At 42.4% G+C, this 27460-nt stretch overlaps 1 protein-coding gene and 1 long non-coding RNA gene across 2 annotated transcripts in view; both read left to right on the top strand.

Moving 5' to 3' along the window:
* LOC308329234 (cyclin-K-like) overlaps positions 1–10172 on the top strand; it is a gene marked incomplete at its 3' end in the record, with an annotated part of 10546 nt that extends 374 nt beyond the window's left edge. Inside the window, exons 2-14 of the mRNA XM_080783439.1 lie at positions 792–996; positions 2088–2169; positions 2827–2958; positions 3750–3855; positions 4976–5033; positions 5584–5753; positions 6257–6525; positions 6987–7017; positions 7253–7315; positions 7428–7519; positions 7952–8041; positions 9266–9484; positions 9732–10172. Coding sequence (XP_080639565.1) covers positions 806–996; positions 2088–2169; positions 2827–2958; positions 3750–3855; positions 4976–5033; positions 5584–5753; positions 6257–6525; positions 6987–7017; positions 7253–7315; positions 7428–7519; positions 7952–8041; positions 9266–9484; positions 9732–10172 — 1944 coding nt within the window. The 5' untranslated portion in view covers positions 792–805. The remainder of the gene's footprint in view (positions 1–791; positions 997–2087; positions 2170–2826; positions 2959–3749; positions 3856–4975; positions 5034–5583; positions 5754–6256; positions 6526–6986; positions 7018–7252; positions 7316–7427; positions 7520–7951; positions 8042–9265; positions 9485–9731) is intronic.
* A 4569-nt stretch (positions 10173–14741) lies between these two features.
* On the top strand, positions 14742–18395 carry LOC308329482. The gene is made up of 4 exons (XR_013965393.1): positions 14742–14938; positions 15339–15404; positions 16033–16323; positions 17119–18395. It is a non-coding gene; the product is annotated as an uncharacterized lncRNA (long non-coding RNA).
* Positions 18396–27460: the final 9065 nt, after the last annotated feature.

Here is a 27460-nt window from a genome sequence, read left to right as displayed (position 1 = left end):
ATCAATCAATCAATATTATGTAACGCAAGTGTAATGCTTTATTGGGTCGTCCACTCACAGTTAACAGTCTTTGTATTGAGTTGTGCTCGAAATGTACTGTAATTCTGCAAACTGTTCAATCAATCAATCAAAAGTATGTGAATTAAAGAATGTGTATATTTAGGCTGCCATAGCTGCAGTTATCGGAGGGGGACCACCACTCATTATTGTTGCTGCATCCTGAATTGATCCAGTGATCTACCGGTAGTCTGATTCTTCATGAACGAATATTTGAAACTTCCTCTACAAAAAACCGTTAGAAACACCCCCGTACTGTACATTCATGCAGGGCTCTCTTTGTTTATTATTATTATTATATTTGATTTGAATGAAATTAAGATATTCTATAGTCAGCATGCAGCATATCCCCCTGTAGTGAAAACACGTCTAAAGGGCTGCCTGCAACTATATTGATGATGGATGCATTTCATAACTCTACACTTCACAGTCTGAAGGGTAGAAGAGTAGGCGGCAGGCCTGTCTCTAAATGATGAATTGAATTTAGTCTAGTTTTTATCTGTTGACGAAATTGTCAATATATTTAGTCTTAGTTTTAGTCATCATAGCTTAGTTTTAATTTAGTTTCCATTCAGTTTTCGTCAGGGAAAAAAGGCAGTCGACGAACATCTTTCGTCTTAGTTTTAGTCGACATAAACAACACTGTTTTAGACCTATACCTTTTGATTTATTCATAATACTCATATATGCCATGTGTATACTCTTTTGTTGTGTGGTGCTGGTGGTGTGGACAGACTTGCAGGCATAGATGAGAGACTTCAGGGAGAACTCGGTGTTCTTTGCGGAGCCGGTGGACCACATCAAGCCATGCTGGTACTGGGACAAGAGAGACCTGGCCCACACGCCGTCCCAGTCCGAGGGGATGGACCCCGCCACGGAGGCCCGCTACCGCAGAGAGGGGGCCCGCTTCATCTTCGACGTGGGCACACGCCTGGGACTGTATCCTATATGATATGATATGATATAGGACTTTATTGTCAGTTCACACTGAAATTTGTCTTGCGACACAGCAGCCAAGTATGCAGAACACATATACAAACACAAAGAACGAGACAATTTACATAAATAAAGACATGAGCAATATCCACCGCTTATAGATTATCCTGTGGCTACTACATCTCCTGATTAAGCCTCAAGGTCGACTGGTGGACAAAGGACCTCTTTAGTCTGACCTTATTGTATGCTGGTACACCATATCTCCTTCCTGAAGGTAGCAACCTATATTCTCCATACAACACATGCTTAGTATTAGAGGTGATATTCCTTGCTAACCTTAGGATGCTGTTATCATATGTGGATGTATAAAGTTTCTGAAGTTGTTGTCCAACAATCTTTGAACAAATGTTCAGTTGTTGCAGCAGTTGTGACTTTAGGGCTGCAGACAGACATCCATACCAGGTGGTACTACAGTACTGAAGAACACTCATAACAGAAGTGAAAAACAAAAGAAGAATCCGTCTACTAGCACCGAAGGATCTTAGACGGCGAAGGAAGTAGATTCTTTGCTTTGTTTATGAACACCAAAACCACTCGCACCATTTACCGACTCACCCCCCCCCCACCTAACCTGACGCTGCCAGATGAGGGCGGTATTGCGGAAACATATTCCCCAACACAACACTCATCTGGGATCTCTGACGGAGTTGAGCCCTGAGTCAGATCTGCTTCGTACCGAACCAATCAGCGTGAGCTAAAGGCGGGATGCGGATGTGACGGTATATAGACACGTCGATATGATTGGTTGTGTTTGCACGCCCACACGGTGATAGACAGACGCTCCCATCCAATCATCTACCATGTATCTTGAAAAAAAGGAACAGCCCCGTCATCGAATTTGCTTCCGCGATCCCAGATCCAAATAAGCTGTGAAACAAATTTGTGTAGCAAGCTTTTTGGATCTGGCAGCGTCAGGTTACCCCCCACCCCCCCCCGTCCGCGAAATGTTGTAATGTAGTTAACAGTTAATTTAGTATTTCCCTTTCTCTCTGAAATCTGAAATAATCCTGTATACCTTAACCGCTGTGGTTCAGACACTATGACACACTGGCTACCGGCATCATTTACTTCCACCGCTTCTACATGTTCCACTCCTTCAAACAGTTCCCTAGATATGTAAGTATACGCATTATCAAAAGAGATATAGAATGATATTAAAGCATTATAACAATAGATGTACTGTATGGTTCTGATTAATTGAAAATGGTGGACCCTGGTGTAAATAAGTGTAATGCATGAGCATGGATCGTCCACAAAGTAACAGTCTTTGTTATTATTACTATTTAGAGAAAGCCTGGGAGTCTGGGACCTGAGGAAAAAAATCCATGTACCAAACAACCAGTAACAGCAATGCTGGTGACCAGTGTAACAAGAAGTGTACATTGGAATTATTGTAACTGTATGAATATCATTCCATGAGGGATGGGACACGAGGTGGCCCATTCATCCGTCCACTCATTCATTCATTCATTCATTCATTGTAGGTGTCTTAAAACACTTGAACCCCAGAATCGATATTCTGGGGGGAATATTAACCAAAACAATAAAAGATCTACAAGCTCACAATGCCACTTGGTGTAGAGATGGTAAAAATGTGAGAGAAATTTGGAGCAGAGAGAGAGAGAGAAATGTCTCCATTTGGTGCAGATGATAAAACTGACAATAAAAGTGTGTGTGTGTGTGTGTGTGTGTGTGTGTGTGTGTGTGTGTGTGTGTGTGTGTGTGTGTGTGTTGTGTGTGTGTGTGGGTTGGGTTGCATGCGTGTGCGTGCAGGTGACGGGGGGATGCTGCCTCTTCCTAGCAGGTAAAGTCGAGGAGACGCCCAAGAAGTGTAAAGACATCATTAAGACGGCCCGCAGCCTCCTCAACGATGTCCAGTTCGCCCAGTTTGGAGACGACCCAAAGGTTTGTGGAATGTCGACACCAGGGCTGGGAAACGTATTATTTATGCACTAATATAGACTGAAGTAATCAACCCATTTAGACCTGAGGACCATTCTACTAAGGTTTTCTAAATCATGACAGTTTTCTGGAAAACCTCACGTTTCTATGTCAGTGGCGCTCAACCTTTTTCATGTCAAGAACCCCCAGAATTATATGTAATTGGCCGCCGACCCCCATCTGAAAAATATGTAGTTCCAGGGACCTGGATTCGAGTTAAAAACGCTCACTCTGAAATAATATATATTCAAAGATTTGTGTCACATTTTCACGATTTTTCCAAAAATAGCAGACCTACAAGTTCATATGAACTTGTAGATCTGCAATCTTTCAACAGCTAAAGCATAACATAATGCTTAAAACACCAAAAGGGTTTCATACATCCATCATTCCATCACTATTACAAAACATTTTCAAAAAACATTCCCAAAAAAGCAAATTAATTCAAAACAAATTCAATTATTTCTCTTCCCCCAATAATTTCATGAAGATAATAAAAAGTAAAATCAATCTACGTCTCCAGATTGGCCTGTTATAACTGGCTTGATGCGTGGTGGAATCGTTTTAGCACAAAAAACACGTTTACCGTAGTCCCTCGGCCATGAGTGTGTTCTGTATTCATAAGCCTGTCGCAATTATTTCATAATCCTAGCCTGATCAATTTTGTGTGTGTGTGTGTGTGTGTGTGTGTGTGTGTGTGTGTGTGTGTGTGTGTGTGTGTGTGTGTGTGTGTGTGTGTGTGTGCGCGCGTGCAGGAGGAGGTCATGGTGCTGGAGAGAATCCTGTTGCAGACCATCAAGTTTGACCTACAAGTGGAACACCCCTACCAGTTCCTGCTGCGCTACGCCAAACAGCTCAAAGGCACGCACGCACACACACACACACGCACACACAAACACACTAGCCTCGCAATCTTCCGCCGTAGTCTGAAAACTAGGGCCGGGACTAATTGCGATTAATTTAGATTAATTAACTACAGAAAAATTAACGCGTTAAAATAATTAACGCATTTAATCGCATATTTTGTTTTCACCGCCGAACCGGAACGTTTCTCACTGGGCGCACGTTTCCACTTACCTAAGATGCTGACGCACCCAGCAGCAACATTGCTGTCTGAGCATTCACTTCCGCTAGTACTAGACGATAACAACAAACTGAAACGGCACACGTTAGCATGAATGCAGACCCAAATAAGAACGCGCAGCTTGGGAAATTTAGTGGGAAATTTAGATTTAAAAAGCGAGCGGATGGAAGCGTGGACAGAAATGCAGTTGTATGCATATTATGCAACAAAGAATTTGCCTATCACCGCAGCACATCGTCCCTCACATATCACATCAATGCCAAACATGTTGCTGCTAGCGTGGAAGTTCACGTTACTCCGTCTTCTTCAACGTCGCAACCTACACTCGACCTGATGCCTGGTTTCAGAGGCAATATGACTAAGTCCAAGTCTGACAAAATAACAAACTCCCTGGCTTACTGGGTTGCAGTCAACTGTAGACCACTTGCGACCACTTTATGGCAAAAATGGCACTGATCTGTTGGTTTTGGTTTAAGTACCACCTGATGAAAAATAAACAATGTTTTGTTGCTGAAGTTTATGTATTCACTATTCATTCCTTTACTCATAAAGTCATAATACCAAAATCCATTTGAAAAAATTGCTTTCTCACTGTTCTCGGGTCAAATAATGATATGCGATTAAAATGCGATTAATCTAGATTAATTAATCGCAAAGCCTCTGATTAATTAGATTAATTTTTTTAATCGAGTCCCAGCTCTACTGAAAACCCATCTCTTCAGATTGCCCGTAGCACTTGCTCTATAGCCTCAACGACCTTACAGGCATATGCAATTGATGTCATTTATATAGGACCTTTGTAGACATATAGCACTCTGTAGTGTAAAGTTTCACATAGTTTCAATATAGATATTCCACTGCTAGGTTCTTATCTTAGTACCGTTGTGTCCATTTCAGGTGACAAGAACAAGGTGCAGAAGCTTGTCCAGATGGCGTGGACCTTCGTGAATGACAGGCGAGTCCAAATCAGTTAGGTTAGGTCTACTTACTTTTGTAAACACAGTGCAAATAAAAACTAGACAAAAAGTGTTAGGGGGGGGGGGGGGGGGGGGATCCATCAGAACTAAGAGTAAGTAAGCCTGAGGCCCCATACACACACATACATACAGAACACATGTTATGTGTCTTGTCTGTGTTTAATGGCTGCCACAATGCAATTGCAATGCAATTGCAATGGGAGTCGCATGGTTTGACCAAACATTTGTGTTTGATGGGCAGAAGTGTTTAAAAGGGTTCAGGGGACTAGAATAAGTGTCCCTCCATCCATCCCTGTGCAGCCTGTGCACCATGCTGTCCCTGCAGTGGGAGGTGTTTAGGTGTCTATAATAACCCTCCATCCTGTGCAGCCTGTGCACCATGCTGTCCCTGCAGGGAGGTGTTTAGGTCTATAGTAACCCTCCATCCATCCATCCTCCCTGTGCAGCCTGTGCACCATGCTGTCCCTACAGTGGGAGGTGTTTAGGTGTCCATAGTAACCCTCCCTCCATCCATCCATCCCTGTGCAGCCTGTGCACCATGCTGTCCCTGCAGTGGGAGCCGGAGATCATCGCGGTGGCCGTCATGTACCTGGCCGGACGCCTCTGCAAGTTCGACATCCAGGAGTGGACGGCCAAGCAGTCGTCCCGCCGCTGGTGGGAGCAGTTCGTCCAGGATGTGCCCGTGGAGGTGCTGGAAGGTAAGGGAGGGGGAGGGGGGGGGACTGGCCCTTTCCTTATCAAGGTCCATTGTTTATTCCACCATTTGAGCCACGTCGGACCACCATTTGGTGAGATTTTTAGCCTCTCAGACCCAAAATATCTTGTTGTCGTTAATTGGATAAAAAAAATTGTCCGCACAATTCCATACTGTAATTTACCTCTTGAGAGCTTAACCCATTTTGGGAGGGAACCCCTTTTGGTGTTCTAAGCATTATGATATACTTTAGCTATGGATGTTTTTAACTCAAATCTTTGCTTCTGGAGGGGGGAGGGAGAGGTCCCCTGGAACTACATATTTTCAGATGGCGGTCGACGGCCAATTAGAACATAGAATTCTGGGGCTCCTTGACATGAAAATGTTTGAGAACCACTGATGTAGAAACATAGGGTTTTTCAGAAAACCGTCAGGATTTAGAATGGTCTAAATGGATTCATTATGACTAACACTAACCCCTACCGCCCCCCCCGGGGGGGGCCACAGACATCTGCCACCAGATCCTGGACCTGTACTCCCAGGGCAAGCAGCAGATGCCACAGGCTGCCGCCGCCGCGCTGGGCGGCGTGGGGGACAAACCTCTGTTGGCCACGCCCCCCACCACCGCCGCCGCCGCCGCCCCCCCTCCTCAGGTCCAGGTTCAGCAGACCCCCACAGCCCCCGTCGTGGCCCCTCCTCCGCCTGCCCCGCCGCCCCTGACCAAGAAGCCCTCCCCGCAGACCAGCCCGCCGAGACCAGCGCTCAAACGCCCCCACGTGAGTGGATCGCATGCACGCACGGCCGCGCGCGCACACATACACATTACACACACACAAACCCCCTCAAGTCCGCGTACCCTACTTTGAGAACAACTGGATTATAATATCGTGGAAGCCGTTTAGTCAGCTATGATAGCCCTGCACAGATGTTTTGTTTCAAGTCCATCACGTATGAAAAATAAAATACAAAGTGCTGAACTGTGATTGAAAAGTTACACTTGTGGTGCTTTTTCTCATACTTAAAATATGTTGCAAATCCTTTGTCTAGAAAGAACATTCTATTCCGTTCAAAGCAATGTAACAGCAAGGTCGTTTTAATAATAGGCCTTAGATCTCGTCTCCAGACCTTGTTGTAACTAATGAAAGCTACATGTTGTATTGTGAGCGTGTGCTGCTGTTTGTGAATGGGTTAATGCTACAGTATCTCACACTTCCTCGTGTCATTCCTGTCACTTTAGCCATCTCCCAAAGAAGACATCAAGAGCTCTGGTAAGCCACAACCCTGCTTGGTTATGTTTTAGATATGGATGCAAACAGTTCATTGAACTGAAGATTTAATGTTGATTATTGATTCATTTGTTTATTTATTAATACTACTAAAGCCAGAGTAGATGTTAAAATGACCCTTTTAAGTACAGTAGTTGAGTAAATGTACTTTCCACCACCATGAATGGATATAAATTATACAGTCGTCTGCGTTTGTCTTTTTTTTCCTCTTATCCAGAGCTCGTCGGCTCCAAGATCCCACGACTGGAGCCTCCCATGCCTCCCACACTGCCCCCCGCAGGTCACTGCTCCCCACTGCACGCTATACACTTAAAAATAATTGTGTTATATGACAGATCATTATTATGAAGTGTTCTTTTTTTTTTTTAAACAAACAGTTGTTTCCTATACAGATCGCAAAGCTCCTCCTTCCTACCCATTGGCCCACCTCCCCCTCCCCGGGGACCCTGAGCCCTCCCCAAATCCCCCGGACGCCTCCTCCAAGGTCAGTGCAGGCACAAAGTAACTGAGTACATGTACTCAAGTATTGTACTTAAACGGTGTTGTGGCCCGCAAGTTGATGACCCCCCCTTGCAGAGGCTAAAATCACCTGTGATCTATTCTGAAGGTTAAAGGGTTAGTTCAGATGTTTGGACTTATAAGGGTGTAGGAAATACTTGCCATTAATATAGTGGTTGCAAAGGGTTATTAATTGATTGCCTGAGTCCCGTGGTGGGAGTTCTGCTGTGGTTTTGGTGAATATTAAGAGTTGACTATAGAGTACATACTAAGGCTGCCATTATATATAGTGAGCACTGAGCATCAGTGAGGACCAGTTATTTGAAGATAATGTTGAAAATGGGTGAAGTGCTCCTTCAGTAAAATAAATAATACAAAGTATGCTAATTTGTGTTTATCCTTCCTTCCTCTGTCCAAGGTGTCTGTTCTGGCTCCGCCTCTCCAGCACCAGCCCCCTCCGTTGCCCCACCGGCCTCCCCCTCCCCCTCCGCAGCCCCCCCAGGTACAGGTAGGACCCCCCCCTCCCGTCACAATTATTACCTAACCGCCGGATTATTTTTCATCGGAATCGTTCGCATTCGCCTGCATAAATGTACAGTATGTTGAGGTGAAAAAAGATGTGCAAAGAGACGATATTACAAGCTGAGACATTATTATTATTATTACTTTTTTATATGAAAGTGTAAAATCATGCCTTACTGCAAACCATGCCTTATGCATGGCCCCGGCGCAAGAGCATTAGTACAAGCTATTTGTGCATTGTTTTGTCTACAAAGCCTGAAAGGTGATGGAGGGGAAAGGAACTGGTCGGAATAACGTGTTCCTTCCACGCGCTATACGTCTGGCCGGGTAAACTCCCCCCAGTCAGGTGAAAAGCACATGTACTCGATACTTCATATAGATGACAAGAAAGTGTTGAAGTTCGACACCAAGCCCTATCATTGTGAGACATTAACTACCTTTCTTTTATTCCATGGACACACACCACCCCCAGCGGTGGCCGAACGGTTTGTGGAGCGGTCTTGATACCGGAAGGTCGCTATAGTTCGTATCCCCGGACCGACCGGTTAAAATTACCACCGCTGAAGTGCCCTTGAGCAAGGCATTGAACCTCTACCATGAACTGTTCTATGAGCAGGGCCTCCCCGTTTCCAGACCTATAAGCGCAAAACGGTTTTGCGCCGCGGACAGAAGAAGCCGTGACGGCGTGGTGTGCGCAGCTGTTTTTATAGACAGCTGGTGGATGGGAATTAAGCTCCACCTCCGCGGACGTTTGACGCGGAGGAGGAAAGCGCTTCCGGGAATCTGGCCGTCGCGCAAGTCGTCCGCGGAAGTGGAGCTTTTTTTCCCCATCCACCAGCTGTCTTAAAAACACGTTTTTTAAGCTGTGCCCAGCCCGGAAACGTGCACCTCCTGGCTGTAAACAAGTTCTTGAGCTTAGTCCAGTTACCCACTGGGTAAACATGGTACTTTTGCTTTGCAGGACACACACCACCCCCACCAGCAGGACACACACCACCCCCACCAGCAGGACACACACCACCCCCACCAGCAGGACACACACCACCCCCACCAGCAGGACACACACCACCCCCACCAGCAGGACACACACCACCCCCACCAGCAGGACACACACCACCCCCACCAGCAGGACACACACCACCCCCACCAGCAGGACACTCACCACCCCCACCAGCAGGACACACACCACCCCCACCAGCAGGACACACACCACCCCCACCAGCAGGACACACACCACCCCCACCAGCAGGACACTCACCACCCCCACCAGCAGGACACACACCACCCCCACCAGCAGGACACACACCACCCCCACCAGCAGGCCGCCACCAACAGTTACATCATGGGCATCCCCACAGACAGCTCCTACATGTCGGGCGAAGGCTACCAGAGCCTGCAGTCCATGATGAAGACCGCCGTGCCCCCCCAGGTATACTTTTGGTCATGTTTTTAGTCATCTGAAAAAGTTTTAGTTTTAGTCTAGTTTCAGTTGACTAAATATCATAAGATTACATCTACAGTTGATTTTGTCAACGGAAAAAAAAAAGTATATATTTTTTTCAAATGGGGGTCCGCGGGGCTAATTAGTGTAAATTAGTGTCGGGGGTCCTTGACCTGAAAAGGTTTTGGGAACCAACCACTGTGTGGTCTCCTATAATGGTCTCCTCCCTCTGTAGGCCTACGCACCGGCGCCCCTGGGCTACCACAGCCACGGCTACGCGCCCGCCGCACTGCCTCCGGCGCCACCGACTGTGGCCGTGTCGTCGTACCACCCTCCTCCTCCGCTGCCGCCACCCTCGTCGGTCTACGCCCACGCCCACCACCACCCGCTGCCTCCCTACACCCACAGCTACGCTATGCCGCCCCCGCTGCCGGCGCACATGGTGAGCATGGCCGACTACGGGCACGCCGCTGAGTACGGGCACGCTGCAGAGTACGGGCACGCCGCAGAGTACGGGCATGCCGCCGACTACGGGCACGGCCTGGGCGGGTACCCGCCGCCGCCCCCCTCGGCTGGCCAGGGGGTGCTGCCCCATCATTCTCCGCTGCCGCCACCACCACCCCCCGGCATGCCGCCTATGAGTGGCATGCCTCGTGGGGGCTCCTGGATGAGGTGATGACCCCCCACACAAACACACACACACACACACACACACACACACACAGAGTCCTAAACAGTGGTTCTGGGACCGGCTTGTGGAGTCGCAGATCCATTGGCGGTCCTGAGTAAATATCTTTTTTGTTTTCTTTTACATCCCCTACATTTTTGGAAAAGGATTCTGCTCAGGTTGTTTTTATTTTTTATTCTTCATTGTTTTTTAATATACTGCTACATGTATAATTATGTATACATAAAGATTTTGTATTTAAAGTTGTTGCGATTGTGCCTATCTAGCTGAGAATTAGAGTGTTATTTTAGTTTGGTGTCTTGATTGCTCCATAATGCGACACTAGTGTATGCATAAAGGATAGCTCTGTTACATCTTTAGCTCTCCGAGCTAAAGACATGTTTGTATATCAGAACACAGACCACATCTACGGCTGAACATACAGTATGAAAACTTAGTTTTCATACTGAAAACTTAGTTTTCATACAGACTAACTAAAGTTAGGGACACAACCACTAACTTTGAGGTGTCATTAATTTCACCAACACCAAACCTCAAGACCTAAGCTTTCAAATGGATATGAAATACAGTAGATGGCAACAGCTGACCCCCAAGTAGTAGTGAGTAAGTACACACACACGGTGCAACAAATGAACGTCATTGTGAACGCGTTCATTTCTGTCAGTTTTCATATTGTAAATATATGGTCGCTAACGTGGTTTAGCGACTAGTACTTTGACAGCTCATCCATCGTAGCTCGTTTACAAGTGATACGACTTCCTGTGCAGAAACTGCCTCATCAAAATAAGAGCCACTTGTATTGATTAGTCAACACTAGTTTTATTTCCATCTACTTACAGGACGTTAACATCTCATTTAGATTTGAGTGCCTGTCAGCATTCTCTAAATCCCTGTCTCTCAGCTGGTGCGCAAATGGCTATAGACTGTGGCAATATAATATAAAAAAAGGGGGAAAAAAAGAACGAATGTTGAATTATGAACTGTGAACTGAACTAGTTAATAAAATAAATGAACTTTCCCAACACTGTGTATGGAATTTCCCAACACAATGTATGGAATATCAACCATTCTACAGAGAGGGAAGCTGCCCTGTTTTGGAGTAGAGGACACTTCATTTGAAATTGTCTTTTAGCTCAATTAAAAGTTCAAGCCCATTTCCATCTATCACAATGAAAACAAATGTTCCAATTATTTAAAGACAAACATAAATACCTTGTAATTTGTCTTTTCTTTTTTTTTTTTCTTTACGTTATTATATATATATATTTGTTTACATTGTTATATTATCATTAAAATCTTTAGTGTTTTGCCAAATACTTGGCGGCCCACTAGCGCTTTTATCTAAGGCGCTTTACATAGATTGTGCATTATACATTCACACACACATCCATACACCTTTACATAGATTGTGCATTATACATTCACACACACATCCATACACCTTTACATAGATTGTGCATTATACATTCACACACACATCCATACACCTTTACATAGATTGTGCATTATACATTCACACACACATCCATACACCTTTACATAGATTGTGCATTATACATTCACACACACATCCATACACCTTTACATAGATTGTGCATTATACATTCACACACACATCCATACACCTTTACATAGATTGTGCATTATACATTCACACACACATCCATACACCTTTACATAGATTGTGCATTATACATTCACACACACATCCATACACCTTTACATAGATTGTGCATTATACATTCACACACACATCCATACACCTTTACATAGATTGTGCATTATACATTCACACACACATCCATACACCTTTACATAGATTGTGCATTATACATTCACACACACATCCATACACCTTTACATAGATTGTGCATTATACATTCACACACACATCCATACACCTTTACATAGATTGTGCATTATACATTCACACACACATCCATACACCTTTACATAGATTGTGCATTATACATTCACACACACATCCATACACCTTTACATAGATTGTGCATTATACATTCACACACACATCCATACACCTTTACATAGATTGTGCATTATACATTCACACACACATCCATACACCTTTACATAGATTGTGCATTATACATTCACACACACATCCATACACCTTTACATAGATTGTGCATTATACATTCACACACACATCCATACACCTTTACATAGATTGTGCATTATACATTCACACACACACATCCATACACCGATGGGGGCAGAAACCATCCAAGGCACCGACCAACACATCAGTGGCAATTATGGGTTCAGAGTCTTGCTCAAGGACACGTTGACACTAACTCTGGGGGAGCCCACAGGGTTCAAACTGGCAACCTTGCGTTTACCATCCAGCCACTCTAACCCTGAGCCACAATATCCTCGTGCCCCACAGGTTGGGAACGGCTGCATTAACTGAGGTCGATTCTACAAAGCCTTGTACGGTATATCAGTAGTTCCCAAACTTGTATGTGCCAAGGACCCCCAAACACTTTCAAGATTATTTAATAAAATCTAAATGCTGCGAGCTTACAAATACATCTGCTATTTTTGAGAACCACTGTCTTTAAACACTGTTCTAAATATGTTGTTCTAAAAGGGTTTTCTGAAAAATGTATGTTGTTGTTGCTTATCCATGTTAATCTGTGTCTCATCATGGAGACAAATCATTCTCGGAGTTGAAAAGCATTAAGTTCAACACCAAACCGCTTTCTTTTTTTATAGATATTGTCGATGTTCACCTTTTTTACTTTTATATTTGATGCATGTATAGTTTATACAAGCCGTTTTTATACGTATGCCTTGCATTATGTTACATACATTCTCTTACAATTTGGTTAATGTTTTGTACAGTTTAGTTTATTCTTTTATCTTTTTAATCACATGTATTCTGGCTGACTGCATGGCTGGATTTTGTAAAGAATTTATTTTGTACACGAACAACTTTAGCATAATGTTTCTCCACAGTATTGTGTAATAGGAAGGTGTTCCACTAGGGAGCACTCTAATGTTGTGAATAAACGTCAATAGCTAAACAGTCCAGTGTCTGGGGTGGTAATTGTGATTTTACTATGTCACCCTACAGTGTGTGTGTGTGTGTGTGTGTGTGTGTGTGTGTGTGTGTTAGAATCATGCTGAACAGACATTAGCATAGCAATAGAGTCTATAGGGTAATACACACCGGACTCTGTGCAAGGATGTTTTGCGTGAGGTTTATTTTTTGGGGGTGGAGGTGGGGGGGGGGGGGGGGGGGGGTTCTGATCCGAATCACAATCACAATCAGAACTGAAGCCTCACTTCCGTAGCACTTGCCCTAGCCCCTTAGATAGCACTTTATGTAGACTTAGATAGCATTTTATACAGACTTTATAGTATAGTGTAGGCCTATAGTTTATATGTATAGTTTAATTATTATATATATATATATATATTCCACTGTTACGTTCTTAGCTTACGCATGTTTCATGATAACTATACTTTTTGTGTACTGTATACAGACGGTACAAAGCCTGAAGCCAAGGGAAGATCTATTTGCGACTGTTGCACATCATGGAAACAATCTTCTCCATTTACTCATTCAACAGGTATTCCAACAATTCGATTTTGGGCAGGCAATAACAATAGAGTCTACTCTGATCAATGACATTCTGATGAATTGAAAATTACACTTGTTGTAAACAAGTGTAATCGTTATAATGGTGTCGTCCACAGTAACAGTTTTTGTATTTTGTTTCAATCAATCAATTAAAGAGTTACACATGATCCACCAGGGGGTGAAAGGCATTCAGGCATCAGTGTAGGGTGACTAGATCCAAAGTGTTCATTTGAGGGACAGAAGTATCACTTGTGCGGGACGGGACAGGCGGGGTAGCAACTTATTGCTTAAAACCTTTGATTCTAACAAGTAAACAAAATGTAATAAGAAGGTTGCCTCTTATATCCAGGTATTACAGGTACAAATATTTTCTTTCTCACCAGCTGTCTTCTTTGCTTTGGACTTTTTCTTTATTTCACCAATTCCTCCACCTAAGTTCACAAAAACAAAGACAAAAGAAAACACTTGATGTCATGTAAAGTTATTGATCACCAAAAATAAGGTCTAGTGCACTTTGTAAAATGAATCCCAATGGACCCCTTAAGGCCTATTTATAGTCTGGATTTTCGGTGGTGAGGTGTTCATTAAAAATCTGCATTATCACTTAGTCTACACTATTTTTTTACAGAATGTAGAATTGTATCTAAATCTAATCAGCGACAGTTACACACCTCCACCTCCTCCACCAGGGGGCGAAAGGCATTACGGCAATGCCCTGGATGGCTGGATCCTGTGTTTCAAGCTACTCTAGGTTGCAAGCTTGACGCACGTTGACCAGGAAGTAGAAGGTCGTGAATTACTAGTACGGCTAGTTTTTCCAGTTTCTTTCCAGAGGTTTCTCCTAAAAACGAAGGCGGTCTCACAACACAGGAGGTCAAATGTACCATAAAGGGGGTTAAAACGTCTCTTAACGGAGTTAAAATGTCTCAAGGATGGAAAACGTGTCAAATGGAGTCTGTACGACTGGAGATAAATGGACACATGATGTCGGTGGGAGAGCAGATATTGTGTGTTTTGGAGAAACAGACAAGCAGTGCCAGTGATGTTTGTCAGGTCAGAGTGTTTGTGCTGGAGTGCCTCTGTGCAGCCGCCCAGTTCATGTGCAGCCTCTTCCAGAGAGAGATGGAGACGCTACACACTGATGCAGGTGAGTGTGTGTGTGTGTGTGTGTCAATTTAACAAAGGTGCAGACGATCAGAAATCAGTGGTCGCTATCGCCTTTAAGACGTATTTTACTGGTATTATTGTTGTAAAATATTTTGTCCACAATTATAGTAGTTTTGTATTATAGTATTGATTTTGGTACCACTAGGAGAGATAATGATCAAAATAACAATTCTACATTCTGTAAAGATTGTGTAGACTATAAACTAAGTGATAATGCAGATTTTTAATTAACACCTCACCACCGAAAGTCCAGACTATAAATAGGCCTTAAGGGGTCCATTGGGATTCATTTTACAAAGTGCACTAGACCTTATTTTTAGTGATCAATAACTTTACATGACATCAAGTGTTTTCTTTTGTCTTTGTTTTTGTGAACTTAGGTGGAGGAATTGGTGAAAAAAAGAAGAAAGAAATAAAGAAAAAGTCCAAAGCAAAGAAGACAGCTGGTGAGAAAGAAAATATCTGTACCCGTAATACCTGTAATGTGAATATTGTTGCTTAAAGGGCAAGACCACTTTTTTAGAGGTTTGGGTTGTGTCGTTACCTTGCCATGATGTAACTCCAAATGTGGACAAGAAATAAATAAAAGAATGCTCTAGTGATTAGAAATATGCTCCTCATTGACTTACATTGTACGCTGAAACAGCTCTCAAAGTCACTCTTTTAGTACGTAAACAAACACAAACAAAGTTGATTCAGACAATATAGAGCATCACCAAAACTCTATAAACTATAAAGATGTTAACTTCCTGTTGATTTTACAATTTGAAGATCTGCATTCCGGGTTTTCTTCCTAATGAAATTAGTTGAAACAAATCAACAGGAAGTTAACATTTTTATTTAAAAAAGAAACATGTGAGTTTTGGTGATCTTTGTTTGTGTACGTACTAAAAGAGTGACTTTGAGAGCTGTTTCAGCGTACAATGTAAGTCAATGAGGAGCATATTTTCAATTATCAATTTCCAATCACTGGAGCACTTATTATGTTGTATTTGTTGTCCACATTTGGAGATACATCATGGCAAGGTATCTACACAGCCCAAACCTCTAACCCGTTAATATTTCTTTCCGTAGACGTCCTTGCTGTGTGTACAGAGGTGGTTCCTGCTGACCAGCAGGAGAGGAGCTCCACTCTGGTCAAGGAGGAACCACAAGCTCCGCAGATTAAAGAGAGACTAGAGGAGCCTGATTTAGAGGACTGTTCTGGTTCTGACGATGAAAACAGAGAGATGGAGCCTCTATCCAGCACCTCAGCTGAACACATGAAAACACCCGCTGCTGTAGAGGACTGTGGAACAGACCAGCTCCTCTCTTCAGACTGTTCTGACGCTGAAAACAGTGATGACTGGGCGGAGACCAGGGAAGGTCAGTTGGCTTTAAACTCACTGAAATCAGACCGTTCTCAATCTGACGCTGAAGACGGTGATGATTTAAACTCACTGAAATCAGACAGTTCTCAATCTGACGCTGAAGACGGTGATGATTTAAACTCACTGAAATCAGACCGTTCTCAATCTGACGCTGAAGACGGTGATGATTTAAACTCACTGAAATCAGACCGTTCTCAATCTGACGCTGAAGACGGTGATGATTTAAACTCACTGAAATCAGACGAGACACAAAATGTGGAAGGAGACAACAAGCTGTCTGAAAACTACCTCCACAAGGAGTCACACGGGGAATTGGAAAAGCTTTAGGTGTACAGATTGTGGCAAAAGGTTTAATCAAAAGTGTTCTCTGAAGAGACACGCAGTGATCCATACAGGGGAAAAACCCTTTACATGTACAGTGTGTGGCAAAGGCTTCATACAGGGGAAAAACCCTTTACACGCTACATTGCTTAAAGGAATGCAGTCAATGCACAGTTGCACTCTCCTGTCACTGATGCACAGCTATATATATATATATATATATATATAAAATAAATAAAGAGAATAAGCGAACAACGTGCTAAATGGCCACGACACGTCTACTCAGGAAATACTGAGTCGTTCACATCCCTACTATTTACAGCACAGAGTGCAGTCAGCGCACAACAACATTTACATTTTGGAACATGTGGGCAAAGAATAATCTGCTGATACTTTTTCCGGGCACTACTCTGCACTGAGGTACAAGATTGAAACCTATTATTCAGTCTCTTTGTATTTCTTTTCCTAGACTTTACTACACACGTGCTTGTGTGTAAAGAGGAGGTTACGCCTGAAGAGGAGAGGAGCTCCAGTCTGGTCCAGGAGGAACCACAACCTCCACAGATTAAAGATGAACAAGAGGAGCTACTTCAAAGACCAGAAGAGGCTGGTGGGTCCACGTTGACATTGCTAGCAGAGCCTGTAGCCGGCACCTCAACTGAACACATGAAAACACAAGCTTATATAGAGTACTGGGTACGAACACAACCTACTGGTGATGACCAGATCCTCTCTTCATACTGTTCTGAATCCGACACTGAAGACAGTGATGAAGAGTGGGAGGAGACTAGGGGACTAGGGACTTTAAAAACACTGAAATCAAAAAACACACAAAGTGTGGGAGGACAGCGCAAGCTGTCCCAGGACCTGAAATCATCTAAACAAACTAGTTTTTGTTGTACAGAGTGTGGCAAAATGTTTAATTACAAGGGAAATCTAAAAACACACATGAGGACTCATACAGGCGAAAAGCGCAAGCTGTCCCAAGGCCTGAAATCATCACAACACATTTTCTCCATGAGGTTTTGTTGTACAGAGTGTGGCAAAATGTTTAATTCCAAGGGAAATCTAAAATCACACATGAGGACTCATACAGGCGAAAAGCCATTCTCTTGTACCATTTGTGGTACAGGTTTTGCTCAGCCAAGTAGTCTAAAAGCACACATAAGGATTCATACAGGCGAAAAGCCATTTGTGTGTACCGTTTGTGGTAAAGGTTTTGTTGACGGAAGTAGCCTAAAAGTACACACGAGGACTCATACAGGTGAAAAGCCCTTTTCTTGTTCAATATGTGGTAAAGGCTGTGCTGAGAAAAGTAATCTAAAAACACACATGATGACTCATACAGGCAGAAAGCCCTTTTTGTGTACAGTATGTGGTAAAGGCCGTGTTAGCAGAGCTGATCTAAAAACACACATGAGGACTCATACAGGCGAAAAGCCATTCTCTTGTACCTTGTGTGGTACAGGCTTTACTCAGACGGGTAGTCTAAAGGTACACATGAGGACTCATACAGGCGTAAAGCCATTCTCGTGTACTGTTTGTGGTAAAGGCTTTACTCAGATGGGTAGTCTAAATGTACACTTGAGGACTCATACAGGCGAAAAGCCATTCTCTTGTACCGTTTGTGGTACAGGCTTTACTCAGACGGGTAGTCTAAATGTACACATGAGGAGTCATACAGGGGGAAATATCAACATGACTGAATAAAATACACATGAATAGTTTCTGGTGATGGATTTTTGTTTCAAGTTCTATTCAACATTTTCTATTTCATTTTTGCATTATTTCCTCCAGCTTACTGCCGGTATTACAATATAAGCATCAGTTTTTCCACATTTGTCAGAATTATAAAGTCATATTTAATAATATTCATGCAATAATGATTATGTTAATTGATATGCAGTAAATATTGGTGCCGTAAAGTGCTAACAAACTGCTGGGTTTGTGTAGATGTTCACTGTGTCGTTGTTAAGAGACGGTGTACATTCCACATAGTTTCTGTTTCTTTATAGCCTTAAACCGTTTTACAACTGTGAAAATAAATATTGATAATTTTGTATTGCTTGATTTAATAAAGGTTTAAACACTACAGATTATCTATGTATGCTTTATCATTACATAAATGTACATACACAAGCGCATACACCTGCTATCAAAATATTATCGACCTACACTACACAAATGTTCCTAAACATGCTTATAAATCTAATAGTGATTCAGGATACACCATTATGCCAAAGTAACCATCGCGTCAACGCATCAGCATAGCATCAGATGACTGCGGATTTGTACATCTGTTATTGTTTCATATGCTTTTCACCTTTGATGCGATTATGGTGATTAGTATTATAGCCATCACCTGATGGTAACTAGTGCCTTTATCCAAGGCGCTTTACAGAGATTTCTGTAATTATGCTTTAAGTAGCATGTGACGTGTCAAACTAGGGGTTATTCATGATTCTGAACAAAATATTTGCACGAAAAACACTCCTTGGGGAAGAAACGGCCATAGCCGTCATCACAAATGTCATGAGGTGAACACATTTGGGCACATTTTGGCTGTGTTTTTCGTGCAAAAAGAATGCTTGGAATGGATTCAGAATGATAATGCAGAATAACCCCTAGTTTGACATGTCACATGCTACTTAAAGCATAATTAAAATTATAATGTTTTACCTTATAGCTTTTTAATGGTACCCCGACTTTCAACCCCTGAATTTACCATGATCCAAAAATGGTCAATCCATACATTTTTAATGTTATTTGAATGACCCTAATGCAATTTAATTTGGGTCACGCTCGAGCGCTCAGTTTCTGCCCCCTCTATATCGTAACTGTTCTATTAGATGGCTCTGGACTAGCCTATATGAACATGTGCCCAACATTGGTCACCACAAAACTATGTCTATAACTCTATATACTGTAGGTCTATATAGCCGTTGATGTATTGCGCTTGTATGCATATTCTATATGGTTCACATGACGGTCTGACAGACAGATATGTTTCAGGGCTAATTATATCAAAATAGAAGTCCACACACTGTAACCTTGCATAGAGCTATATTATAAACATGATCAAAACCAACCAACACCGAGTTTGACACGTCACATGCTACTTAAAGCATAATTACAGAAATCTCTGTAAAGCGATAAAGGCGCTATATAAATGCACTAGTTACCATCAGGTGATGGCTATAATACTAATCACCATAATCATAGCAAAGGTGAAAAGCATATGAAACAAACAGATGTACAAATCCGCAGCCATCTGATGCTATGCTGATGTGTTGATGCGATGGTTATTTTGGCATAATGGATATCCTACAGATCGTTACTTCATTAACCAGTCATGGACAGGGACTTGCTTGCCAAATAAGCTGATCTACAATTTGTAACGCGGTGCGCAACCGGCGCGCTGTTATCTTGTAGATCTGTCCATTTGAAACATAATAGTAAGAGTCCTGATAGCGACCATAAACAACGCTTGGGTTATAGGGTGTCTCCTGACTGTCAGTCAAAAATGAGTGCACAGCCGCGATATGCACAGATGAAGGCAGGTAGGCCTATGCCACATTTGATGAATGGCACGTGATTGAGCGTACCGGAAATACACATCTTTAGTCCATTTATTTAAAAATGTCCTTGATGAATCGGGCCCAAGGCCTTAACCTAACGCGTTAAAGGGACACTTTTTTTGCAAACAAATATGACGTTTAGAAGATATACACTTTCCTGGGGGTATTTATCTGTGTAATTTTATGATTTTCTGTACCCGCACAAAACAAAAACTTAAGTCCGGCTGTCACAAAACAGTCACATCTAGGGACCTCAAAACCTACATGCAAGTTCAAGCTAGCCAAGCTCTTCGACAGTGATCTCCAAACCCAACTAGGCATCCTAAAAACCCAACGTAACAAGCTAAGAAACAGTGTAACTGCCATGACCAAATCAGCAAAAATAAACTCATAAAATCAATGGTAAAGCGGAGGAAAACAAAAGCAATCCTCGGGAGCTCTGGAAGCTACTTAAACATCTTCTTTACAAACATTGCAACAACGCTGGTTAACAAACTGCCCTCCCACTCTGGGCGTTTTGGTGTAGAGCACATCAATGCCTTCTACAAAAACCTAGGTGTTTGTAAAGATGAGAGAAATGGCAATGGTAACAACTGAGGAGGTACTAAAAAACGGAGAGCCCTCCAACCCCACAAGGCCACTGGCCATGACAATATTCCCTCCAAATTTCTCAGAAACTCAGCCATCTTTATAGCTCCAATCATCACCCACATAGTAAACCTCTCCATCAAACAGGGACAGGTCCCCCAAGATTTCAAACTGGCTAAAGTAACCCCCCCTGCACAAGAAAGGGAGTAAATTAGACCCCGGCAACTACCGCCCTATTTCTATTCTAAGCTCTATCTCGAAAGTGATGGAAGAAGTAGTCTATGAACAGGTTTAAAAGTAACTTGACACATATAAATTAATGTACAAGTTCCAATCTGGTTTCAGAACATTCCACACACTGGTTGGTTCCCAATGGGAACCGGTTCAGTTCTTTTTGGTTCTTAGTCCATGAGCCAGAGCTCCAACATTGGAACGTTAATTGTGAATTGAGTGGGCAAAACCATACCTATATATTAGATTGTTATCACCATGAAACTTCCCCAGTTGATTATTTACACGAAGACAATGATTTATTGTATTACAAATTTAACATTTTTTAAATATGCAAATGAGGAAATATGAAAAAGTACTACTGTGGAAGGGTTATCATGTAATAATTTACTTGCATTGATCCTATAAACAATTTAATAAACAAATTGACAATAAACAATTTAATACAATTTAGTTCTGGCTCATGGACTAAGAACCAAAAAGTACTGAACAGGTTCTCATTGGGAACTAACCAGTGGAAAGAACTGAACGGGCCCCCTTTGGGAAACAACCAGTGGAAGTGGGGTCTGAGTGATTCATGATGTTGAGCAGGGATGGTACCATGCAGCTTAAAACATCTTTCAACATGGTGGTTGGGAGGACATCTAGTGGACTGGAGGAGGTTTTCATGCTGCTTACTATCTGTGTTAAATGATGGAGGGAAAGTATGTGCAGATATATCCAGGATTGATTGATTGATGGTGGTGGTTGGGGACTAGATGGGGAGTGGGATTAGAGGGGATGATACCTGCCCTAATGTTGCCAACTGTATTTACAAAAAATAAGAGGAAATCATTGCAATAATTTGTAGAGAAGAGAAGACGTGAGGATTGGGCATTGGTGGACAGACAATATTGTTAATGGTGTCAAAAAGGACCTTTGGGTTTCGTTTACTGGATGAAATTAGTTTACTAAAATGTGGCTCGTGAATTTTTGACCGTAGAATTAAAATTAATTATCACTGGCACTCAGCTCGTCTGAGACCCCCCAGTTTCAGGAAAAAATGCTTTTTTCTACGCAGCCACTACTCTGTGGAATGCACTCCCTCCAGCCCTGAAATCCCAACATTCTATTGCAATATTTAGGAAAGACCTGAAATCATGGCTCCATCTACACACTCACTGGTCATAGTTAGCTTCCGACCCTGGATAGCCCATCTCCCATGCTCAGGACTATTCTCTCAGGGTACCTCTTGTCCTATGTATATAGCTCCCACTCCCAGCCTTATATATAAGGATTATTTATTATATGTTCCATGGTTGTTTTGTCTGTACAGTATGTATGTGTATAGTTTCATGTTACAAAGTGGACCACAATGGAAACAAGCGAAGGCTTTTGTGTCAAAGTCCATTTGGCGTTTTTTTAAAATGATTTTCTGTAAATTTTCTTAAACTGCCAATAAAGTATTCTATCTATCTATCCTCGTGGGTTTTGTTTAAAGTGCGGACAGAGGGACAGTGCAAGATTTAAATGGAGCAACTACATCTAAAATATCAGTACAGTGCGAGTTAAAAGAGATAACTAAAACATCAATATCTCATCGCTGACATTTGGGGGCGGTTGAATTAGCGGCAGAAAACGTTTCGCCTGATAAACCATTTACAATGCGTGAGCGCTTAATGCGTGTACCGGCCACACAGTCAGGAATAAAATATATATTAAAAACAAGGGATTTATGGTCCGTCATGGCATGGTCATTATACTTTGTCCTGTGGCTTAAACCTCAAATTATCAGGTGCGATGTCTGGCTTCTTCCCTCACAGATCTGAGTTTACACTCGGCCGCTCTGAAACGATCAGTCTGCCGGTGCCACGCTATGAGCTTGTAGATCTGCTATTCTTCAACAGCTACAGTATAACAATGCTAGGAACACCAAAAGGGGTTCCCGCCCTGAATGAGATAAAATAGACAAAACAACCAACCGTCTTTCATTAGTAACAATGGTGTAATCCAAAACTGAAAACAAGATTGAGGGTGTTTCCCTGGTTATGCGTAGGACCTGTAGCATGATGTATCAAATGAAAAGATCCAGTAATACTATAAGGAAATTAATTGCAGAAAGGTCAGTGCATTTGTTGACGTGAAAATGAAGATCTCCCAGTAATACAAATGTCTGAAGCTTAATAATGGAAGTTACAAGGTTGCTACAATCAAATAAAAAAGGAGCTGCTGAAACCAGGGGGGGCAATAAAAAGGGTCAGTACGCCCTTACTTTAGTAATAAAAAGTTCGAAGGAGGTATATGTATCAGAGCTCACCACCCATCACCACCCACCAGGCAAACCAGGCATACTTAATGAACTGGTGGGCGTGCCCACATAAAAACAACATTTTAACAAATACTGTACACTTTTTGGAAAAATCACGGCACTCCATCTTTAATTATGTAAGCGTCAGTCTTCAGCAGTGCAGTTGAGCATGCCCACCATCATGGAACCATAGTTGAGTATTGAGTGACTTATTTGACACCGTTATTAACTTGTGGAAACAAGACTTTGATCTGTGTGTGTGTGTGTGTGTGTGTGTGTGTGTGTGTGTGTGTGTGTGCTGAGTCAAACCTCCAGTCACAAAGGAGCATGGGAATATCCTAGCAACACAGGAGCTTTCCTGTTCATAGTGCATGTGCACACACTCGCATGCATGCATGTGCACGCCACGCACACAGGCATGCACGCAGGCACGCACACACACGCACACACAGAGCAGAGACATCCTCCTGGGGGATGGAGGGTTGGAGAGAGAGAGAGAGAGAGAGAGAGAGAGAGAGAGAGAGAGAGACACACACACTAGTGAGTCGTCTGTGGAGGTAAGCTAGCTCGGTTACTATTTAAGCATTTAGAAATACTACAATGCACAGCACAGTCAGACATATGAGCAATAAAATATATCATTGTTGACTCAAACAGTCAAATAGTCAACTTTCTTTATGCTACAGCGGAGAAGGCATATCATACAAAGTAACTATAAACTTCATAGTGCAGGGGTACACCTACACTGTACACCTATGTGTTCATGTATGTGATGTTAATGAGCACGAGTATATGACTTATTAGTACCAGTAGGGGGTGCCAGAAACAGAGAGGGATAGCTGCTCTGCCTGCTAATGAGAGAGAGAGAGAGAGAGAGAGAGAGGTGGGGGGGGGGGGGAGAATTGCACCACTCAGTTCACACAGGTGTGATTTTATTGCAATTAGGGACCCCATCATTGAAGTATAGCCTACTGTGGGTGGTTAAAATGCAGTTTGGTGACAGCTGGTGTTTGGTTGACCTCCAGAATGTGTGTGAATGTCATGGAATATTAAAAAAAAAACATTACAAGCTCACTACAGCGCAAGAGTTCTCTTAAAGCATCAGATCTACAAGCGCACAATGCGTCACACCTCGCCTACATGTGATGCTTTGTGAGCTTGTATATTGGCTATATCTTTGAATAATAGCCAAAGTAAAGTGGTTCAACTGATTGGGATGCTATATTAAAGGGACATTTCACTTTGGACATTTTGTTTGGGGTCATCTAAAGGCTTTGGAGAGCACCCAGGACAGTTTTTAAGTTGCATGATTGAGCATTTAGATATTTGATATTCATTGAATCAGATACCGGGATGCCAACCTTCTTATACGAACCCATTGTAACTTCAAACTGATTTTGTCCTTCTAATAATGTGATGAACAGTGTTTTTTCAATAACTTTTTAATTGTTTAACTAACTAAACTTTTGAACCTGTGCCAGGTCTAGTATTATTCTATTTAGCCTACATCACTCCCGAATTTGGAAGTGCTCGTTGACTATCACTCAACGCCAACGGCCCATGCGTACCACCTGTTTTGAATGTGCACAGGAGGCAGCAGGAGGTTGCTTTACTGATAACGAGCGCTTCCATACTCCGATACTTACAAAATACTCATCTGCAAGGAACTTCTTGACAGGAAGTAGCTCATAAAAAGTCTACGGTGGATTTTTATTAAACAAAAACTTTACAGATTAAAAGAGGATCATTCAAGCTTTCCCTACAGCGGCAATGTTGGTGATTTTGACGTTGTTTAATATAATTAGAGAGGGCTTCTCTGTTTGGATGAATGTGCCGTCTATGGGAAGTGTCACCTAGGTATCACCTTGCTGGCAAGATGGCTGCAGTCTGAATAAAGAGAATACATGCTGATTTGATGGTTCTCAACCATACATGGAATACTGATATGTTATTGATTTCAGCTGTTACAATTCCAAACATGCAAACATGACCCGCTTTAATTACTTACAGTTTAAATTAGTATAGCTTTCTGAGTAGTATTACAAATAATGTTATTGTCTTTTTTTATGTCCAATCTATTTGTATTTAGTTAAAATGACTTTTCAGGATCCCAATTAAAAATAGCAAAAAAAAAAACAATTCAAGATTTCAATTCGAATATAGCAAAAAATAGCCGATCTACAAGCTCAAAATGCGTCGCAGCGCGGCGCGTTTTGAGCTTGTAGATCGGCTATTTTTGGCCGTGGAGAGCGTTTGCTTTCAAGACCACTTTACACGGCAGCCAACAGGCATCTTTACTTAGTTCGGTCATTTCTTTTTTTTTTTATATCTTTTTTATCCCACGATTTTGTAACCCATTTTTCACCCCTGTGCCAATCATCTACTGTGATCCTGGGCTCTACACACCCTCCGCCAACCTGGGGAGAGCAACGGTCTTAACTCATGCTCCCTTCATGCCTGAGTGTCCAAGTTGCTCCTTTACACCTGACAGGGGGGAGTTTCCCTGGTTGGACATAGAGCGTGGAAGGAACACGTTATTCCAACCAGTTCCTTTCCCCTCCATCAGGCGGCCCGGCTGGCCAGGGGGAGGCAGTTTAGAGACCAGGATTAGTTCGGTCATTTCCGATATCCTTCCATGACCGCGTGGAGAGCGAAGGTCCGGTTCTCAGTGGATTTGCCATCTATAAAAGGTTAAATAGAAAATTGAGCTCCCACCGCGCCACACGCATAAATGTACGTAATTTCAGTTCAGTTTTAGTTCGTTTTATAAACACACAATACAGTTTTAGTTAGTTATCGTTTATGTTCTATTGTAGTATTTTATTTAGTTCCGTTTCATTATTATTATTATTATTATTATAGCACTTTAACCCTATTTCTTATATGGCACATGAATTGCAGTGAGTGAGAAAAGGGAGAGAGAGTCAATATTTGTCTTTGTTCTGATATCGGCTATTGTACTGTCTTTATGGTGGAGACTGCCCTAGACAAACACGCCTGTGTATGTGTATGTGTGCGTGCATGTACTGTAAAGAGTAAATGTCCGGCATTCAAAATGTACTTGAGTGAAAGTACAAAAGCATTTGCATCAAAATGTACTTACAAAATGTACCAAAAGTAAAAAAGTACTCATTATGCATAATGTCTCATTTAAAGTATTAGAGCTTGTAGTTCGGCTATTTCCAAATGGTTGAAATGTATATAGGCTAGTGTTGAAATGCTTGCTGTATGTTTTATAATAATAATCAAAATCTACAAAGTACTGGAATTTAGAAATACTCAAGTACAAATAACTCAGTACAGTACTTACTTACTTACTTACCACCCCTGTGTGGTAGTATTAGTGTTAGCAGCAATAGCTTTTTATAAGTAGGTACTAGTAATAGTAGTTTTTGCTGCAAAGAAAGAAAGAAAGAAAGAAGGTAAAGAACGACGTGTTCATTAATTAACGTGGACAAAAATTAACAATGCTGTCTCCGTGGCAACCATGTGTTTAACCCATTCTGAACGGGAACCCATTTTGGTGTTATAGCATCATGTTATGCTTTAGCTATTGAAAAATAGCAGATCTACAAGCTCATAGCGCGCCACCGAGTGGCGCGCTACGAGCTTGTAGGTCTGCTATTTTTGAAAAAAATCGAAGAACGACTGACATTTTTAGAATCTGATCTCAGGTCAGAATGGGTTAATCAGACCAGTGTGTGTCCTCCAGTGGAAACCTCGTATGAATCTGATCTCAGGTCAGAATGGGTTAACTTTGAACTGTGTGTCTATTTGATGTCACAGCCTGTTGCCATGGACACCAGCCCAGGAGAAACACAGCAGGGGGGAGAGGAGGGGCCAGGTACGTGTGCACACACACACACACACACACACACACACACATTCTCATGCATGTGCACGCTCATACATGTACACTCACATAACACACACGCTCACTATAGTATGCACACTCACGCATGCGCGCGCACGGTACATTACATGCAAGGGATTGCACATACTCACACATGCAAGCACGCACGTTACGCACACTCACACACATGCACATGGACGCTCGCACATGCATATCACTGGTGGAACAGTATACAGTATGTTCTCGTAGCAGCTGTTGAATCTTGTCATCATGG

Source organism: Protomyctophum bolini, assembly GCF_963924005.1.
Source record: "Protomyctophum bolini genome assembly, chromosome: 15".
In the NCBI taxonomy this organism is placed as follows: Eukaryota; Metazoa; Chordata; class Actinopteri; order Myctophiformes; family Myctophidae; genus Protomyctophum; species Protomyctophum bolini.
The sequence above is the reverse complement of the archived record's forward strand: the minus strand, read 5'-3'. Positions and strand labels throughout refer to the sequence as shown.